The sequence below is a fragment of the Sinocyclocheilus rhinocerous genome, unplaced genomic scaffold (assembly GCF_001515625.1).
Source record: "Sinocyclocheilus rhinocerous isolate Xijiao unplaced genomic scaffold, SAMN03320098_v1.1 scaffold59, whole genome shotgun sequence".
In the NCBI taxonomy this organism is placed as follows: domain Eukaryota; kingdom Metazoa; phylum Chordata; class Actinopteri; order Cypriniformes; family Cyprinidae; genus Sinocyclocheilus; species Sinocyclocheilus rhinocerous.
The window spans coordinates 284,892-304,563 of NW_015654075.1; the positions used below are offsets into that span (position 1 = coordinate 284,892).

General features: G+C 35.8%; 1 protein-coding gene across 3 annotated transcripts in view; it reads right to left on the bottom strand.

The window, feature by feature from the left end:
- Positions 1-1,895: 1,895 nt before the first annotated feature.
- LOC107716897 (myotubularin-related protein 14-like) overlaps positions 1,896-19,672 on the bottom strand; it is a 21,401-nt gene continuing 3,624 nt past the window's right edge. For 2 of the 3 annotated variants that reach the window (XM_016523512.1, XM_016523511.1), the window contains 18 exons: positions 17,961-18,109; positions 14,735-14,843; positions 14,237-14,312; positions 12,333-12,393; positions 12,007-12,129; positions 11,192-11,265; positions 10,990-11,060; positions 10,803-10,877; positions 10,272-10,338; positions 10,093-10,178; positions 9,881-9,957; positions 7,345-7,381; positions 7,093-7,163; positions 5,449-5,507; positions 5,018-5,150; positions 4,536-4,742; positions 4,114-4,272; positions 1,896-3,383 (listed from right to left, as the gene is read on the bottom strand). In XM_016523512.1, coding sequence (XP_016378998.1) covers positions 3,203-3,383; positions 4,114-4,272; positions 4,536-4,742; positions 5,018-5,150; positions 5,449-5,507; positions 7,093-7,163; positions 7,345-7,381; positions 9,881-9,957; positions 10,093-10,178; positions 10,272-10,338; positions 10,803-10,877; positions 10,990-11,060; positions 11,192-11,265; positions 12,007-12,129; positions 12,333-12,393; positions 14,237-14,312; positions 14,735-14,843; positions 17,961-18,109 — 1,815 coding nt within the window. In that variant the 3' untranslated portion in view covers positions 1,896-3,202. The remainder of the gene's footprint in view (positions 3,384-4,113; positions 4,273-4,535; positions 4,743-5,017; positions 5,151-5,448; positions 5,508-7,092; positions 7,164-7,344; positions 7,382-9,880; positions 9,958-10,092; positions 10,179-10,271; positions 10,339-10,802; positions 10,878-10,989; positions 11,061-11,191; positions 11,266-12,006; positions 12,130-12,332; positions 12,394-14,236; positions 14,313-14,734; positions 14,844-17,960; positions 18,110-19,672) is intronic. The other variant, XM_016523513.1, reaches the window with a different exon arrangement.

The window sequence follows — 19,672 nt, forward strand, 5'->3', positions numbered from 1 at the left end:
GTGGTTCATTCGTGGTTATAAAGTAGATGTGATGCAACCATTATAATGCATCTGTTACGATTATAGGTCAAATAAGAAGACACATTCAATATAACTAGATCATGTTATTTTCATATTAAAATCACATCAGACATTTATCACTCAATTTAAGCCTTTTGGATATGACATTACATGAATTTATAATAAAACAAGTATTATTTACACAAGTACATTGTCATCATACCCCCAACTATTGTAATGTGTATAACTCAAGTTTTGTCTGGTTGATGATGCAGCAGTGTGTTCAAATCAATGCATTTTGTCAGGTTCAGTGAACTTCAACAGTTCACCCCTGCTTGTTGCATAGGGAGCAATGAACACTGAAGGGACAATGTAAATAAGAATGCAGTTTAGGATGATTTTGTTGTCTTGAGTCATTGAGGTTTTTGAATGGGATTTAGTTAAATACCAAAAATAAGGTATGTGGTTACCAGATGTTTTGGGATTTTATTCGGTTACACTTTATTTTGATAGTCCACTTTAGACATTTTACTAACTAGAAGTAACTTTGCAACTACATGTCTACTAACTCTCAAGAGTAGACTGTTAGGGTAGGTTTAGGGTTAGTAGAATAAGTTGACATGCTTGCAAAATTTCTTACAGTCAGTATGTTGTATGTTGTGGACCCATCAAAATAAAGATTTAGAAGATATTAAGCAGACAGTCTACTAATACTCTAATGACTGCTAGCTGACATGTAGTTGCAAAGTTACTGTTAGTAGAATGTCTAAAGTGGACTATCAAAATAAAGTGTAACCTCTTATTCTACTCCATAGCTTTTGGCTCAAAAAAGAGAAAAGAAATTGCTAACAAGTGGTAGGTTGTTGTGGAAATTAAACATAATTATGCCTAACTGGAAAACACGTGATGTACCCACTTGTACAGCCTCTTTGTGTTTATGATGCTCTTGCAAACTATTTTAATTCAAACTTTCCAACTTTTACATTTTTAATAAAGACTAGAATATTTGTCAAAAGCTTAGTGGTGGCAATGTTTAGGTCATATGACAGTGGTGCTTTATTTATTGACAAACTTTAGGTTTTTACTTCTGGCAATTGCATTTAGGTTATGTGAGGATTAACGTGATGTATAAAAGGGTGTAAGAATCAAACTTTTGTTGGATGCAGAGCTTATTTTCTACAATAATCCAAACGACAATGGAAAAACCCTACTGGCTTTTTGCCAAGGGAACCAGGTTGAATTACTTGACTACCCCATATCTAAATAAAATAATTTTAACCAAATAATTTTAGGTGTTTTTTTTTCTTTCTGTAAATGCTATTTTTACAGAAATAGAAAAGTCAATAGGAAATGTCATGGTATTCATTATAGAGAGTACTCAAGACAAAAAAAGTACAATATTTTGAGATGGCAATCTTCAAAGTTGATACTCTAAAAGTGTAGAGGCATGATGAGAATCACTAAGTTTGGGTCTTCCTCCAATTCGACAACCTCCAAAGCAACAACCAACAATTTCACCCCACTAGATTTTCTGTTACCAAACTCCTCCTAAGGGGTTTATGAGATCTTCATTAAATTTGGCTCAGACCATCAGACCATTGGCCCTTGACCATTCAGGCTTTTTGTTTTAACTGTTCTCAAATAACACATTAACAATTTCATGCAAGATGTCCAAAAGCATGTAAAGCAATGCTTTGGGATACTGACATGAAACTTTGCATGTAACCGTACCCTGCAATTATCAACTTGGTAACAGTGCCTCCTACTGTACTACAACAGGCAGTTGTATTGTAAGGATGTTTAATTATATCTTTCAACCACTTTTGTAAAATAATCTTATAAGTGCTTGACTGTAATTCATTCCAAAAATCACACATGATTTGACAAGGAGTTCGTATAGTCTTCAACAATTTAAGCCTGAATTTTGCCCAACACCAGAAGCTGCTACAGTACACAAGGATGTTGTTTCTGTCATAAACGAACAAAAAGAGAAACGGATACATATCAAGGCATGGTTTTAAATCTAAAAGCAAGATAATACAGCTGTGCATGAAAACAGAATTGTATCTCCATAAGAACAAAAGGCACAGTAAAAGGCCCTGAGGTGTAGAGGCCACCATGGTTTTATGTCCAAAATACTACAAATTCCATGTTTTCAATCCTTGTATTCAAGTGCAATCTTATAGCCATTCATCAATATCTACTGCCAAGGCAAATCAGTTATTTTGAGGTATTTACCCCAAATCATTCACAAGAAAAAAAAAGTTTTGTCTAATAACAATAACGACTTAAGAAAAAGTAAGTGCAGGACATGAACTGCTGCTCTGTATAGATTAGCTCTGATTAAATTAATCTTTACAATGTTGCGTACTTGAATGATACAGTTAAAAAAACAATCAAGAGACAACAAAAATGAATTAAATTCATAACACACTCATTAAATGATTCAAAAAATGTGTTAATTAAAAGAACATTGACATTGTCTTACATTACCACTGCCCAAACTGTTGCCATTTCTAAAACTACCACTAAAGAACCGACTGTCTTTAGGCTTGGTTCAAATCCTGAAGGTCTAAAAAGCAGTCAATAACAAGAATTTCATGAGAAATGTCTTTTAAGTGTATAAGACAGTCAGCAACTAAAATAAAACAAGTCACTTAAAATGGGTGAATAAATCATTCTTTCTCAATTACAATTACCTTTTTGTCCCAAGAAGTATAATTTTAAGCATTTTTAATTTATGAGATAATTTTCCCTTTTCTGCCCCTCTCTGTTTTTCCCTATTACAGTACAAATGTGCAACACACAAAAAAGTAAGACGATAAACAGCTCAAATTAAAATCTAAATTAGAAAACAAATGGACATACTGTATTATTTGGTCTGTAGAGAACAAAAAGTAAAAGAAAAAACTGTTTAATGTAGCCCTGTATTTAGATTTGGCACTTTCCTTTCTGCAGTTAGAGGATTGCACTGGAATAAGTGAGAGCAGAGAATAAGGGTGAGAAGAGAGGAGCTGCTGGAGGCTAAGAGATGGAAGAGGGGATGAAAGAATACACTGTAAAGTTTCACCAATAAATTAGGTACTCCTGATGTGGTAGATATGGTGCCACATCAAGATGCGGAGGAGAAAAAAAAAGATGACATGAAAAGTCCTGAGGGTGTGTAAGTTGAGTGAAATTTATGGGCACAACAATGGAAGGCTCAGATAATGGCATTAGTGCCACGAAGGCCGACCCCACGGGCAAACTGCTCCAGCAGGCCTGAGATGGCACCAGAAGGGCTTGGAGCCGATGACTTGAGTCCTACTGTAGAGCTGTAAGCTGCAAGGAACAGCTCCCTCACTGCCTCCAACCTCACTTGCCTTTCAGGTACAAATGTACACCTACAAAGAAAAGAGAAAAAAGACATAAAAAATGCTGATGATACACGGGGCAACTTTTTTAACAATGTTGCTTGGGCACTTATCCATTGAGAATGGGTAACAAATTTCAATCTGGATACTTTAGATTGGTCGTGGGCCCTGTGTCTCACCTGGTTGTCCGTTGACGGCAACATTTCCCAAAGTTGCCTGGCAACATTGCTAAAAAAGTTGCCCAGTGTATCATCAGCCATTCTCTCCCTTCACTTAAATCACCAATTTTTTTGTGCCTTCACATATCTTTAGACCTAACAATATCATAAATTTAAAAAAGTAATATTTCAAAAATCAGATCATAATATTACAATAAAAAAGTAGTAAAGAAAGCAAAACTCAAATTAAATGGTGACCAAAGGTGAGGCCATTTTTGGAATGTCTGGTTCTTTCTCCGGAATAAATTCAGTTTTGTACAAAATGACTGACATGTGTGAATACTAATAATAGCATGGTGCTGATGTGCCAAAAGAACAAGAATTTTTTGGTTTCTTAGTTTTTGGATTTAACAAAATTCTTCACGTTGCAATGATGAAGCTGCTGCCTATTCCTGGGAATGCAGCCTATTCCTATTGTGATAATCTTGACTAATCATGTAAACTATTACTCATTCAATCTCAGTTTTATTGTCAAATTACAAGAATACAACAAGAATACAGTGAATGAGTTCAGGTGGGGTTGGAGTGTGTATGAGACTCACATTCGTCCGCTGGGACCCTCATCCTGGAAGCTGAATGGAAGTGGAGACTCAGAGGGCACTGGGGGAAGATCATGGATGCTCCCACATCCTGACACAATCTGCCAACTGCCATAATCTGTGGACAGCGAGGAGCCTGACCGAGCATATTCCACCACGGGCCTGAGATTCAGAAAGAGACACAAAATATTAAAAAGATGAATAGAGCAAGAAAAAAATATGAATAGAGCCCAATTGGGTTGCTCCAATTACAAAATTTAGGCTTTGGTATAATAGCAAGCTCTGGTTCATCTTTATTGAAAATTATTAGTGAAGTGTGTATTTGTCGACAAATGTCAACCCAAGTATATAGTATCATGCACACTACACAAACATGATCTATAAGCACTCAAAATCACTACAAAATAAACTTTGAAAGTACTCACCTCCTTCCTGGTACAGCTAACGGGGTGCTTCCTGTCCGTGTAACATTTTGATCTGAGTGGTTGGATGAGGAAGAGCTTGAGGACTTAAAGGACCCCAGAGGACTGGCCTCAGTCATTACATTAGGTGCTCGCTCCTCAGAAGTGATCGGTCGGTTCCAATGCCCAGAATGAGAAGACAATGGCATGCCTTTCCTCCTGTGATAAACACTAAATACGTCAACATCATTTAAAACAGCAACTGTGAAGTCAGAAAAATGTATTCACATAAAAATGTGAACAAGAAACTGAAAATAATGACATGGCCACTTTCTATGGCAGGTCGCATATATCTTATGATTGGCCAGTGTGCACGAGATCCATGTGTAACCACAATCTCCGTCTGGCTACCTGACTGATCCTGCCAGTAACAGGCAGGCAAGTGCATTCATAGTAATAAGGTGCAATTAAAGGTGCTTGTTTAATTTTTATTTTGTAAGCCTTACCCATTAGAAGCCTGTGGTCCAGTGGTAATCAGGTCTGTAGCTTCTGCAAGTAGACTGGAGGGAGCAGATGTATCTTCTGTGATGAGAGAGAAATCACTACTCAAACTTGTCACACTACCCCGATCTCTGGGCTCTGAGAAAGAGAGAGAGGGAGGGAGAGGGAGAGAGAGAGGGAGGAAGACAGAAAGACAGACAGACAGACAGACAAAGACAGAAAGAAAGAAAGAAAGGCATGTAAAATCTGTAGTCTATTTAAAAACTCTAACTTCCTGCAGGGCAACCACAAACAAACTTGTAAGATCTTATAATCATTAGCATAAAGGTTTGTGAATCTGCTGCTTTGACTACTGTAGTCAGAATAATCACTGAATCACTCATTTTAATGAAAGTCAATTCTGAAAAATGGCAGAAATTTTGAAAATAAAACTTACTTAACTGGCAGAGGTCATCGACTGTGAAGTCAGCATCTTTGAATTGAGAATTTTTTCTTCTGTTACAGTAAAACAAAAAAGAAAAAGAAAAAACAAACAGACATCAATACAGTCACAGGCTGCAAATATCTGGGTCATTGAGAAATTTAGCAGAACAGAATACATGTCACCAAATTTAGCATATCAGATTTTTCTCTCTGAAACCATCACAGAACCTATGAAGATGCTGAACTTACAGCCTGCCCTATTTGTGGAATTTAATGAAATTTAAAAAAAGAAATTAATTGGAATTGGTTTCTGTTAAACAATTTGATGAATCAAAACTTTGTGTTTGACTCTAGATAATGCATACAAAATTTCACACCAATCATCTAACTGATCTGTGAGGAATTTGATTTTAATTTATCTAATCTAAAATGGTAAAAATCATCACAGAAATCCACACAGCTATTTGATTTGGAGGTACAGACAGATAGAGAGGAACAATAAGCCCTTTGTCAACATCAAGCTGGTGTAAGTCTCACACATATGAAATTTTGTAAAAACTGGATATTTTGTTCACATGTTTTAGATGTTTGGGGTTTTTAGGCCATGCTTATAACGACTGATGGTCCAGTAGAAGTCACACCGAATTCAAAGTTCAACATGTATTTGATAATTATTGACCTATGGACACCAAATAATCTTCTTGCACTGTTTTTTTTTTCTTTTTTCAACTTTGGCCAAAATCCAAGGACTAGTTTGTAAAAATGAACTGATTGCCTCAGGAAACATTTCTGTCAAAGCAAAGTTGTTTGGGGTGAGAAGGCTTATAATCGAGACGGACATTGACAAAAGCCAGTAATTCCAAAAATATAAGGCTCTTGAGTCTGTGACAAACTCTTGAAAAGTTACAGGACAAAATGCTTTATTGCCACATTTTCAATTACTGATCTAGAGATTTACTGATCTAGAGATTTACTAGTCTAGAGATTTAAAAGTATATTTGTAATGTTTTTGTTGAGAGATAATAAAAAAAAAAAAAAAACAACAACTAGAAACAGTTGGCAAAAGTACTTTATGAAATCTTTAATAGTTTTTTTAGAAGGTTTAACCGACACCACTGGCTCTTGAGTGAAAAGTCCTTCTGCAGTACATAAAACAAACGAGTCAACCAATGGCTATGTACAATATAGAATTTAATGCAAAATAAAAAATGGCTGCAGGTTATTATGGCCAAAATAGGAACACTGTGCATCATATGCTCCCATATATAGCAAGGAATAAGAAATGACCAGTCTTATAATTTTAGATAAAATTAGCAAGTTATGAGAAAAAAAGTTCATATTACTTCATATTTCTTAACATTCTCCAACTCTTTATGCATACACACTTCTAAATCGAGATGAGAACTGACCTGTGCTAAAATGATTGGTTACTGCTCCATTTATTAAAATTTTTTTTTTAAATCACACCTTCAAAACCAACCACATATGGCTGCACCAAAACAGGACAGGCCAATGTCTACCAGCAATTTAAACACACAGAAAAACAGAACAGAAAGAGGTTTAAAAGCTTAAAAGCTATCAAATTATTCTATTCTACACATACTCATGAGACACAAAGATGATTTTTGTATTTAAAATCTGAAGTCAGATAGCTTACCTTTGTTTTTTTATGACTGAAAATGTGTCACAAACAATATGCTTCAGAAAATTGAAGCAGAAAAAGAAAATCTAGGAGAGAGAATATCAAAAGTCAAATTGATTTTATATAACTGACACATGTACTGACACATGAACAATCTGTCTGGGAGGTGCACACTAAACAATAATTAAACAATCTAAATCACATTAATTGTACTCCATTCATAGCTAACATATTCTTTGCATAGGTATTAAATATGTGAAGTCTCACCTCCTCCCCCTTAGAGAGCCGATCAGGCAGCATGTGACTAGAAAAGGACAAAATAAAAAATTGAGAATTAGAATATTCTTTTTTTGTTGTTGCATATCTAATGATGGCAGATCAAACATCACTTTCTGCAGACATATTTTTCTGTTTTCACCCTTCAGACTACCTTTAGGAAATATATGTATATTTATGTTGTAGAACAAAATTTGAAAGACTCAAGTAATGTTAACAAAATAAATGTTTTGTGCTTATCGCTTATAACTTTAAAAAAATTAATCAAGGGGCTCAAATCAATCAAAATTAATCTAAAGCTATAATGTCGTTTACAAAGTCCCATGGCACACTGCAGGTCACATACTTTTTGGGCTTCATGTGCCAGTCAAATAAGTGCCAAGAGATGAATGAGAATGTTCATGAATGCTTTAGGTACATCAGAACTCCTTGCAGAGTTAAGTGTGTGCATTCAATAATAGTAGAGCCAATGTGTACATGCATAAAATGAGTTAAGGTCAGTAACTTAGTAATGTTACCTTGAAATGTGATTCATTTTTTATACAGGTGCATCTCAATAAATTAGAATGTCGTGTTTTGTGCTTATCGCTTATAACTTAAAAAAAATTAATCAAGGGGCTCAAATCAATCAAAATTAATCTAAAGCTATAATGTCGTTTACAAAGTCCCATGGCACACTGCAGGTCACATACTTTTTGGGCTTCATGTGCCAGTCAAATAAGTGCCAAGAGATGAATGAGAATGTTCATGAATGCTTTAGGTACATCAGAACTCCTTGCAGAGTTAAGTGTGTGCATTCAATAATAGTAGAGCCAATGTGTACATGCATAAAATGAGTTAAGGTCAGTAACTTAGTAATGTTACCTTGAAATGTGATTCATTTTTTATACAGGTGCATCTCAATAAATTAGAATGTCGTGGAAAAGTTCATTTATTTCAGTAATTCAACTCAAATTGTGAAACTCGTGTATTAAATAAATTCAATGCACACAGACTGAAGTATTTCAAGTCTTTGGTTCTTTTAATTGTGATGATTTTGGCTCACATTTAACAAAAACCCACCAACTCACTATCTCAACAAATTAGAATACTCCATAAGACCAATAAAAAAAAACATTTTTAATGAATTGTTGGCCTTCTGGAAAGTATGTTCATTTACTGTACATGTACTCAATACTTGGTAGGGGCTCCTCTTGCTTTAATTACTGCCTCAATTCGGCGTAGCATGGAGGTGATCAGTTTGTGGCACTACTGAGGTGGTATGGAAGCCCAGGTTTCTTTGACAGTGGCCTTCAGCTCATCTACATTTTTTGGTCTCTTGTTTCTCATTTTCCACTTGACAATACCCCATAGATTCTCTACGGGGTTCAGGTCTGGTGAGTTTGCTGGCCAGTCAAGCACACCAACACCATGGTCATTTAACCAACTTTTGGTGCTTTTGGCAGTGTGAGCAGGTGCCAAATCCTGCTGGAAAATGAAATCAGCATCTTCAAAAAGCTGGTCAGCAGAAGGAAGCATGAAGTGCTCCAAAATTTATTGGTAAACGGGTGCAGTGACGTTGGTTTTCAAAAAACACAATGGACCAACACCAGCAGATGACATTGCACCCCAAATCATCACAGACTGTGGAAACTTAACACTGGACTTCAAGCAACTTGGGCTATGAGCTTCTCCACCCTTCCTCCAGACTCTAGGACCTTGGTTTCCAAATGAAATACAAAACTTGCTCTCATCTGAAAAGAGGACTTTGGACCACTGGGCAACAGTCCAGTTCTTCTTCTCCTTAGCCCAGGTAAGACGCCTCTGACGTTGTCTGTGGTTCAGGAGTAGCTTAACAAGAGGAATACGACAACTGTAGCCAAATTCCTTGACACGTCTGTGTGTGGTGGCTCTTGATGCCTTGACCCCAGCCTCAGTCCATTCCTTGTGAAGTTCACTCAAATTCTTGAATCGATTTTGCTTGACAATCCTCATAAGGCTGCAGTTCTCTCGGTTGGTTGTGCATCTTTTTCCTTCCACTCAACTTTCTGTTAACATGCTTGGATACAGCACTCTGTGAACAGCCAGCTTCTTTGACAATGAATGTTTGTGGCTTACCCTCCTTGTGAAGGGTGTCAATGATTGTCTTCTGGTGAGTACATGTAGAGTAAATGAACATACTTTCCAGAAGGCCAACTATTCACTAAAAATGTTTTTTTTATTGGTTTTATTTTATTGGTTTTTGTTAAATGTGAGCCAAAATCATCACAATTAAAAGAACCAAAGACTTAAACTACTTCAGTCTGTGTGCACTGAATTTATTTAATACACGAGTTTCACAATTTGAGTTGAATTACTGAAATAAATGAACTTTTCCACGACATTCTAATTTATTGAGATGCACCTGTATATATTTTTTATTTTTAGAGAAAATAATTTTTAAAATGTCATATCATGAAAATATTTATCTTATTGTTATGTTGCAAACTTTTAATATTGGTACATTCCTAGACAATTACAGTGTAAATGAAACAGGAATGAGACTAACCCAAAAAGAAACCAGTCATATGCTATAGTCAGGTAAAGGATCTCGGACGGCTCCAGACTGGCATGAATGGCACCGTCCTATAAAAATTCAAAATGAATTCAACACAAAGAAAGGTACAGAAAGAAGAAATTAGGATATTTAGCAAGGTGGAGTGAATATTTGATATAAAATTAAGACATATGTAATGAGAGGCAGAAGAAATTAATACTTGCCGCCCACAAAGAAAGTCTGAGCAGAGACACAAAGAGAGGTGTCCTGTCCCAGCCTGATATACAGTGCACCAGTAAACCGTTCTCATCTGCAGACCACAACATTCCAAAAAGTTATCCAAAACTAAAAAGACTAGTGAACCATGTTTGGTGCAGACGTGTGTGAAAGTGCAGTAATTTACCATCAGAGTTGATGATGTGTAGAAGCAGTTTCAGATAGTTCTGAGTCTGCTGCACCAGGTCCCATGACTAAAAAAGATGAAGACAACAATTACCAAATACAAAATCATAAATGAACATACACATAATTTAAGTCTGTGGCTCAGTGCATCCAGCATTCTTTATTAACCTTTGTCAGAACCATCAAGCTACAGTGTTCATTGTGTCTACTAATGAACAGTGATGATTATTTTTCAATTAAACTGAAGACTCCCAAAAGCTACTGGTGAATGTAGTACTCTCACTCCAAGAATACATCAGTAAGGTTTGTGCCTTGACATTAATTACTTAACTGTTTGACAAAAATGCTACAAATTTAATATCAAATTATCTAAAAAGATAGAGACATTTTGCAGGTAGAGTAGTCTGCTTCAACAGTTTTTGAATGTGAAGGCAATCAGAGTTTAGATCCAGCTTGTCCCATTTCCTTAAACCCAATCAATTCCTGTCTATCTAAAAGACAGTCAAGAAAATGTATGAGAGACTCTGAGTACCTGATATTCACTCCAGTTGATGTTAAGGTTTTTTGTAAAGCAAGCAGGGATTGTCAGAGGAGCATCCACATAGTCCTATACACACACAACCAAAAGTGATGGTCAGCGAAAGAACAACTGTACTTACAGAAACAGTTTCTGTTGAACTTCTAATAAAGTTTTTAACTAAATAAGTTTGTGTATAGACCTGATTCCAGTTGAAGACAAGCCCTTCTGCTGTGTAATCTCTGTCTTTATATTCCCTGAAGAATTCACATCCTGAAAACAAGTGCATGAAACAACTAATATTACAGCTACAGTGTAATGAATATAGCCATTGAATAAGTAGAACAGAAGACTAATTTTATTTTTTATTTTTTAAATGATATCAGCATAAAGAAGATCTATACCTGGATAAGGCACAGAGAGTAGGGTGAAGTCAGCATAGCGTTGGGCCTTGTCCACCTTTTCTGAGGAAGTCACACTGAAGACAAACACAAAATTGTAAACAGAGTAAGAGATCATCGAGAAAGGAAGAGAAATCATTGTCTCACAGACATGAACAAAATGTAAGTCAACACACAGCCACGTCATAATGAATACTGTGGCCAGGGTCCAAAATTAACTCCCGCAATGTAGTTTAAAACATGTTAGTATGAAGACGGATTTGAAAAATAGAATAAACTGCAGTATGATAACTACAAAGTTGTCCAAAATCAGCCACTGTTGTTAAATTTTAAAGACTTCAATAAGTGAGCACACATGTATGTACATCAAAAAATGGAGCCAAAAAGACAAAGGTGCACATCAAATTTATGGTAGACATGATATTTTACAAGAAGTTTCACATACATTTACAAGAAAATAAATGTCAGTAACATGTTACTATGTTTAGAGGCATGAATGTGTGTTCATAGAACATTTTTCATTTTACAAGCTTTTTGTTTTCTGTATTATCTATAATGTCTCTTCTACAATAGTTATTATACTAATGTGGGGAAACACAATGCTTATTTTGTATGTTTATATTGAACCTTTTTGGCACAAAATGTAGAATAAATTTAGAATAGAAAATAAAAACTTATTGGATCCTGATAATGGCTTTGGTTTTGGGTCTGAAAGACCTACATTATTTATGACATAACATTTACTAAAATTCAGAGAATGGCACATCATGTAATTGTTTAAAAAGCATTCTAACATGAATGTAATAAAGTTCACTCACTTGAGGCCAAACTTGACCTTCTTATTCTCTACCATGAGGTCACAGATGTAGCGTACAGACAAATACTTCAACAGCTTAATGTCAGAGCCCCTAACCTTATCAAACAACTGTGAATCATTATTCCTGTAGAGTGACAAAGAAAGACCAGAATAAGATGATTAGAAGACAAATATTTTTCTTACAAAACGCACACAAAATCAGTTATGTCACAATTCACAGGAGCAAGCCAGAACCATTGTTAAACTACTTATCTATGTCTATAACTGTCTATATAATTGAAACATTTGGCTCCTTGAAAGATTGTGTTCCTTGCCAGCTTATCTTACCGAACTGCACAGTCATCCTCCAGAACCTCTTCAGCATCACCAAAGGTGTCATCTGAACCCCCTGCAATAGTTTGAGATTAAACCTAATGCAATCCAAAAAGTAATGTCCACCGCTACATCTACACTGCCCCACAGTTTAAGCTCTCTTGAATGACTCTGATGAGTGAATGACTGTAGTTTGAGAAGTTCAACCATGTTAGAAATGTTACAATAATCTCTTAGAGGTATTAATCAATGGATGTAGTTATACCAATTAGCAATACAATCTGAAAATCTATCTCGTAATGCAGGGGTGTCCAGTCCTGCTCCTGGAGGGCCACCATCCTGCAGAGTTTAGCTCAAACCCTAATTTAATACACCTGAATCAGCTATTTAAAGTCTTTAGGCTTACTAGAAACTATCAGACAGGTGTGTTGTGGGACATTGGAGCTAAACTGTGCAGGATGCTTGCCCTTCACATGCAAGATTGGACACCCTTGTTCTAATGTGTATACATACGAATCTTTATCTTTGTAATATTTTCAAAGTTCAGTTTAAGTGACTGAAATTGTGCCTTTACTGCATGATTTTTATTTGGGTTTTGCTGTCAGGGACAGATATTTGAGGTCTGTGACAAAAAACCCAGACCACAGCCAAGCAGGTGTTTGAACTGGTTCAGTGACTAGATCTGAGCCTATGTCACAAACACTGCAATATTTTCAAGGATGTTTGATATTATCGTCTCATAATCCTTGAAGTGTGATTGCTACAGCCAATCGAGATAATAAAGGAGGAGGAGGGAAGTTCAACACAATATGACTAGTCTTGTGTGAATTTATATGAGAAAACAGATTTATTGCCATTGACCATGGATGTCTTTTGGACTCAAGGCTTACATAAGTCCACAAATCTATAACTCTGTCTTGTTCACCAGTGGTGGATCAATGGCTTTAACTGACTGCCCAAATGAGTTTTAATGACACCAGGACCATCACAAATAGCCCACTGACATGTGAATAACAGACTTATTTGTTAACTTATTTACAGATGGGTGTAAATGTTGACAGGAGTTCTATGGGTAATCAAATGGGTTCTATGACAGGAGTTTAGGGGGAAAGGTTATACTCCATTATAGGCAATTGTCCCCATTTATATTTTGGCATATGGGTGCATGTTAGGGAACATTTCCAATAAGCAAAACAGACAAATACACCAACATTTTCTCTCTATTTGTAAAGAAAACCATATCTAATCTCCCAAGAACCATAAGCAGTTTTTATTTGATCAACCTTAGACTGCAATGTTCAAGAGAGCTTCCATATTTACAACACAAAGTGACTTGAGTTAAGTATCATGTACAAATCTCAGTGGTGACATGAAGAGTATGAACAGCATTCAGCACTGTATACAGTGATAATTTGTTTCTTTGTTTTTTTGCCCTTCTGGAAATTCAAACTTGTAAGGAGTCACTCAAACAGAACACATTCTGTCTGCTCTATTTTTTCCACTGTTGGGGAAATGTCTTTGCCAGTTGCACAAAACTTCATTGTATTTACAGCATCTTGCAGCATGCTGTGTCATGTTTAGGGCTGCACGATTAATCGAATGCGATTGTCATGCCAATTTTGTTAAAAAAGCCGTTCTGTAATCAGCAGGAAATCATCATCACGTGCTTTCAGATGGAGCAGAATTTACTACACATAGCCGTAGTTCACTGACAAGTTACGCAATGGATGGAGATTTACTGCTGATGACAGAACCGTGCTTCACTGAAAGATACACATGACAATCGCAGCTTCTGTCGAATCGCGATCTCGATTCCATTTCTATTTATCGTGCAGCCCTAGTCAAGTTAATATTCGTCAACTTTTGACACATCATTTTGATGCTGATATAGCTTGTAGTAGCTAACTGTGAGTGTGTACCTGAGAAAATGTAGTTGTATCCAGTGCGTCCATAAAGTTCGCCCCAACCTGCTAGTGTAGATGATCGACACACATGCTACAATAAAGGAGAGAAAAAAACAGTTTAAGGTCACTAGAACAAAAACAGAAACACAGGCCCCTGGTAAAGCTAACTACAGAGGAGTCTGGAAGCTTGTTAGTAGCTCCTAGTAAATTATAACAACCTTCAAAGTTAAGGCTTTATTTATTAAGGCAAAGATAGTCCAGAACTCAACACTTCAGTACTAAAGATCACAAGAAAAAATGAAATCTGTTATTGACACTATGATTTGTCTACTATCAGTATATCCAAATGTTTAACAAGGGCATGTCCTACAACTATAACATAGCAGTCTATTACAAAAAAATAAATAAATAAAACAGCAACAGAAATCATCTGGTGATCCAAAAATCTACTATGCCATACTAGGCCAATTGTACACTGAAAATTTTCCCATTTGATTATGGCAAGATAGTTACCTTTCCATTGTAGAGTATGACTGGACAGACAAATCTCCCTCTACAGCGAGCCATCTTACTGCGGTTCACCAGATCCTGCAACCTACTGATCTGCACTGTACTCTCAAAGCTGAACAAAAATGAAGAAAAAGAAGAAAAAAAAGAAAGAAAAAAAAACATTAAAAAATGTTTACAATACACTGGTGACAGAGCAATATATCAATATACAATCAGCCAAGAACTTTGCCCACATGGCCATTTAACAGAAGTAATCATAAGAAAAACAGGTACAATGTCAACATTATAACAAAAAGGTATGTCTTCAGATTTCATTCACAGATATTAGCCGGTAGTTACAAAACCATGCAGTCTTCCCACAATGTTCTTAAAGGGGTCATCGGATGCCCATTTTCCACAAGTTGATATAATTCTTTAGGGTCTTAATGAAAAGTCTATAACATACTTTGGTTAAAATTTCTCAATGGTAGTGTAAAACAACACCCTTTTTACCCTGTCAAAAGCAGCTCTTTTCAGAGGAAGCCGTTTTGTTGCATTCCACTTTAAATGCTAATGAGCTCTGCTAACCCCGCCCCTCTCTTCTGTGGGGTGACAGGCAGTTCTCTGAGAGACTGTTTACTTTAGCCGCATTTAGCTGCGAAACGTGCTAACTAGCACGTTATTAGGAAAGGCGATTTGCAAAAATTCATAAAAAAAACCTTATACTCCTTCTGGAGGTGAAGCTGGATCACGAATGATCGCGCGAAGATAAACGCATTTAGGTAGATCGGGGGGCGCATTCCCTTCAAAAACAAACAACCACTGCTCAGCGGCTCAGATGTCAGGAGTAAATGAAGACTGCTATGTTCATTATTACATCCAACAACAAAAGACCTCAATCGCTTAGGAGACATTCTTGTCTACATCTGCTCCGGCGGTGAAACATGGCGGACTGATGACCACTGTTTCCAACTCTCGCGAGACAAATAAGCAACCGCAGCTTTAAAAACAAGCTCAATATTTTTTGATGATTTATTATCATCAATACTATTTATTATCAATTATTTATTACCAATAAATGAGCCTGCAACATTAAACTGAAACCACTCTTTTATCTGAAAAGCAAAAACAGAAGCTATTTTACAAAAATCAGCAAACTGCAACAAAAGTGGTAACAAAACTCATCTCCAATCACCTGTGAGCAGAATAGGATTGGAGAGATGGAAAAGGAGAAAAACACAAGAGCTTCAAAGGGGAACTGTAACATAGCCACATATTTATAGCCTACTAAAATATAGGCTATTCGAACCATATTTACTCTTAGTATTATTATAGGACTACTTGTTTTTTTATTACAGCCCGTGATAATTAATACATTATAAAAACATTGTAAAAATGTAAAATTAGGCTAAAAGAAAGTCATCCCACTCCTCTACGTCTACTTCTATCATCGCTTGGATTACAGCATCACACGCCTTATTTTTGAATGTGATTTTTCTCTAAAGAGGGCGAGGAGGGGGCGGAACATTTGGCAAATTACGCTGCAGCACTTATATTAATGCACTGGTTGGCTATTAACTGCGAGCAGACAGAGTGTCATTCAATGCATTGGAGAATACGGCGAACATAAATAAAGAAACGACGTTGCTTGTCAGATTTCCCTAACAAGCAACCATATTTTTTTTTAAATAAGCCCAAAAAAATAGCAACCTGCGACCCAGGATTTTTTCACGCAACTTTACAAAATAAGAAGCCCAAAGTCGCATATAATACACGGACTTGGCAACTCTGCTGATGACAGCTCACTCAGATAGCAACCTGCGACCCAGGATTTTTTCACGCAACTTTACAAAATAAGAAGCCCAAAGTCGCGTATAATACACGGACTTGGCAACTCTGCTGATGACAGCTCACTCAGGGCGGGTCTAAGGTAAAGCAGTGTCAGTCAACAATCGTGGGAGGGCCTGGGTCTGTGTGACGTCACACAGACAGGCATCTGAGAACGGCTTTATTTGAGAAAGGGGTAATGATTTTAAAAACCACTGGGTGGATTTTTATCATTATAAGGTGGTTGTGTACACACACTGCCAACACACATTTATGTTCAAACAACATGTAAAAGTGCATTTCGCATACGATGACCCCTTTAACTGCAGAAGTAGTTACATTAAACAAAGTAGATTAACATTTCTATATCAGTAATTAAAAGGTAATTACAATGTAGTGAGTGATGAATCAAAGTATGTAGGCTACTTGTGTTTGAGTAACTACAAGTTCCATGTTTTGTTTTAACATTTGATTGAATACTACTATAATGGAACTGTATAATATCAGATGCAAGATCCTGGTTTATTACTAACCTAACTTTAGTTTATCTCTCAAGAAAGCCCCAAATTCATCACATTTAATGTTTCAAAAATTTCCAAATGGTATCTGGGTGATAGTTTAAAGAATTGTCAGAATTCAATGGTTGTTTTGGTTCTCCGAGACCAGAGCTGCTCTGATTGCATTATTTAAATCATAATTTCATTATTAAAATCATTATTTAAAAACATAAGTAGTGTTGACAGGCTGTACATGTCAACATGTTTATCTGATTATGGTTGTTTCCTTACATTACTGTTAACAGTGATAAAAAATACTGAAATACCTTATATGAATAAATATTAGCAAAAATGCATACATAAAATATATTAGAAATAAAGATTTTTATAAATATCAAACCATAGGAATTAACATTTTTATTTTAATATTTTTAACTTTGTGTGAGCATATTGAAACTTGTCATGCATAAGTAGTGGCACAGGGTGGCACACATACCATTTAAATGAAAACATGAGCTCATTGATGTAATTTAATCAGTCTGCCATTTTTTCCATTAGTTACTCCTGCTTGGAGGCTTCTATAAAAATGTAGTTGATATGTGGTGTGTGTTTCAACTAATATGCAACGCTTACACATTTACTAGAGCATGAATTGTAAATTACTACATCAAAAAAATCAAGTATAAGACTTTTGTTAAGGCATATGTCATTGGCAGTACAGCAATATAGGAATTAAGCCACATTGATGATGTTCTTCTTTTACTATAAAAATCATGGTATCTTTCAAGAATCTCTTTTCAGAGAAATAAGGCAAAACATAAATATAAAATGCTTCTTCCCATTGACTTTTTCCCAACATAACTAACAACCAATCTGTCAACTACTGTGTCTCTTCAGTAGACTAAAAGAGACAGCAATGTTTTTACCTCTCTTTATGGTTGTCTGAAGATTCATATTCCAGAAACACAATCTTCCGTGGGTAGTGACCACACACGTCCCCATTGGTGTTGTGGATGATACTGTACTTGTAGTCCCGGCCAAACAGCTCCAAACAGCGCTTCTCTATTCTCTCTACCTAAAAATACATATAAAATGCATACATAATACATACATAACATTTTAAAAGCTTTTTTAAGACCCTTTGAACCCTCTAATTTCAGCAACAAGCAGAAAGAGATATGACTCCTAAGTAAAGTAACTTTTTTGGATGTTGAAATACAATCATCATCAGATCAGCAGCAAAAATAATTTGCAGTTTTTTGGTCAATTAAATTATATTGAGTACTTTTGTTTGTATTGTATATTTTCATTTTCTTATATCATCACTCATTTCCTCACCCATTTACAATCATTTATCTGTTAACACCATTGTGATGCATTCACACTGATTTTGGCCATATTCTTATCTCTGCATGAGTGTTTAAGTGTACAAATCAGTTTAACTGTGCAACCAGTTAAACAACTACTGCCTGTGAAATATGAGAATGGTTATGCCATTTTGACAGAACCTGCATTATTTCCCTGGACTTTCATCATCTCGAAACACACGTAGGTCTGAGACAACACCTAATGTTAACCAAAGCACTGAGCCATGGTGCTCATTGCAGACAATGCAAGTTTGAACCTGAAAATCAGCCTGTTTTACTATGCTTGATCTACACCATAACAATATATATGGCTGTTTGCATTCATATTATACAACCCTCTACGGACACCTTGGCAATTGAATCGCCATTGGCTAGTAAATTTTTTAGTTTACTCGCCAGACTGATATACCATATATGCCAAACCACAAAATTAATCAGATTCATTGCTAATACTTCGTGCTGTATTTCCCCACCTAAATGATGTAACTTCCTGGAGGTAGGGCTGCACAATTAATCGAATTTCTAATCGCAATTACAATTACGGATGCCACAATTACGTAATCGTTCAAAGCGACAATTAATCATTCAAAGTCCACTTATGTTATTCTGCGCGCTTAAGAATAATACCATGAAAAATAAACCATGCATATTTTTACTTTTTTTATTTAAAGAAGAAACCAATCTAATGTTTAGTTCACATTTGAGGCTTAATACTATAGAAAAACAATAAAGGGTAGTTAGAGTGTTTTCATCTAAAAATATGGCATGCGGTTGCTTCAAACAATGGTATAAATATCATTCAATGTAAATTGTGATAATCGTAATTAATAATCGCAATTACAATTTCAAAGGAATAATCAACAATTATGATTTTTGCCATAATCATGCAGCCCTATATACATTCTATTATATTACATTCTGCAAGTGCATTCTGCATCCCCAATGCATGGTCTTTTAGTTACTACGGCCAATCACAATTGTGGACCAATCACAATTACTGTGGTCTATATAGACAGGACATCGTTTTGAAGAGGTGCACTTTAGGTTACAGAGAAGTATAAATCGTATAAATCAGTCGTGGGTTAGTTTTAACTACAGTGATGATGCATCAGAACACAAGCATCACTCCTCAATCTCCTCAATTTAAAAGTTTAATAAAAAAAATAAATTAAAAAAAGTATAATAAAAAAGAAAACAAATAACATGTATTAATTTTTTTTCTCTGCTTAATCTGTGACTTTGGAAAGAAAAGACTCATGTCTCATGAAATC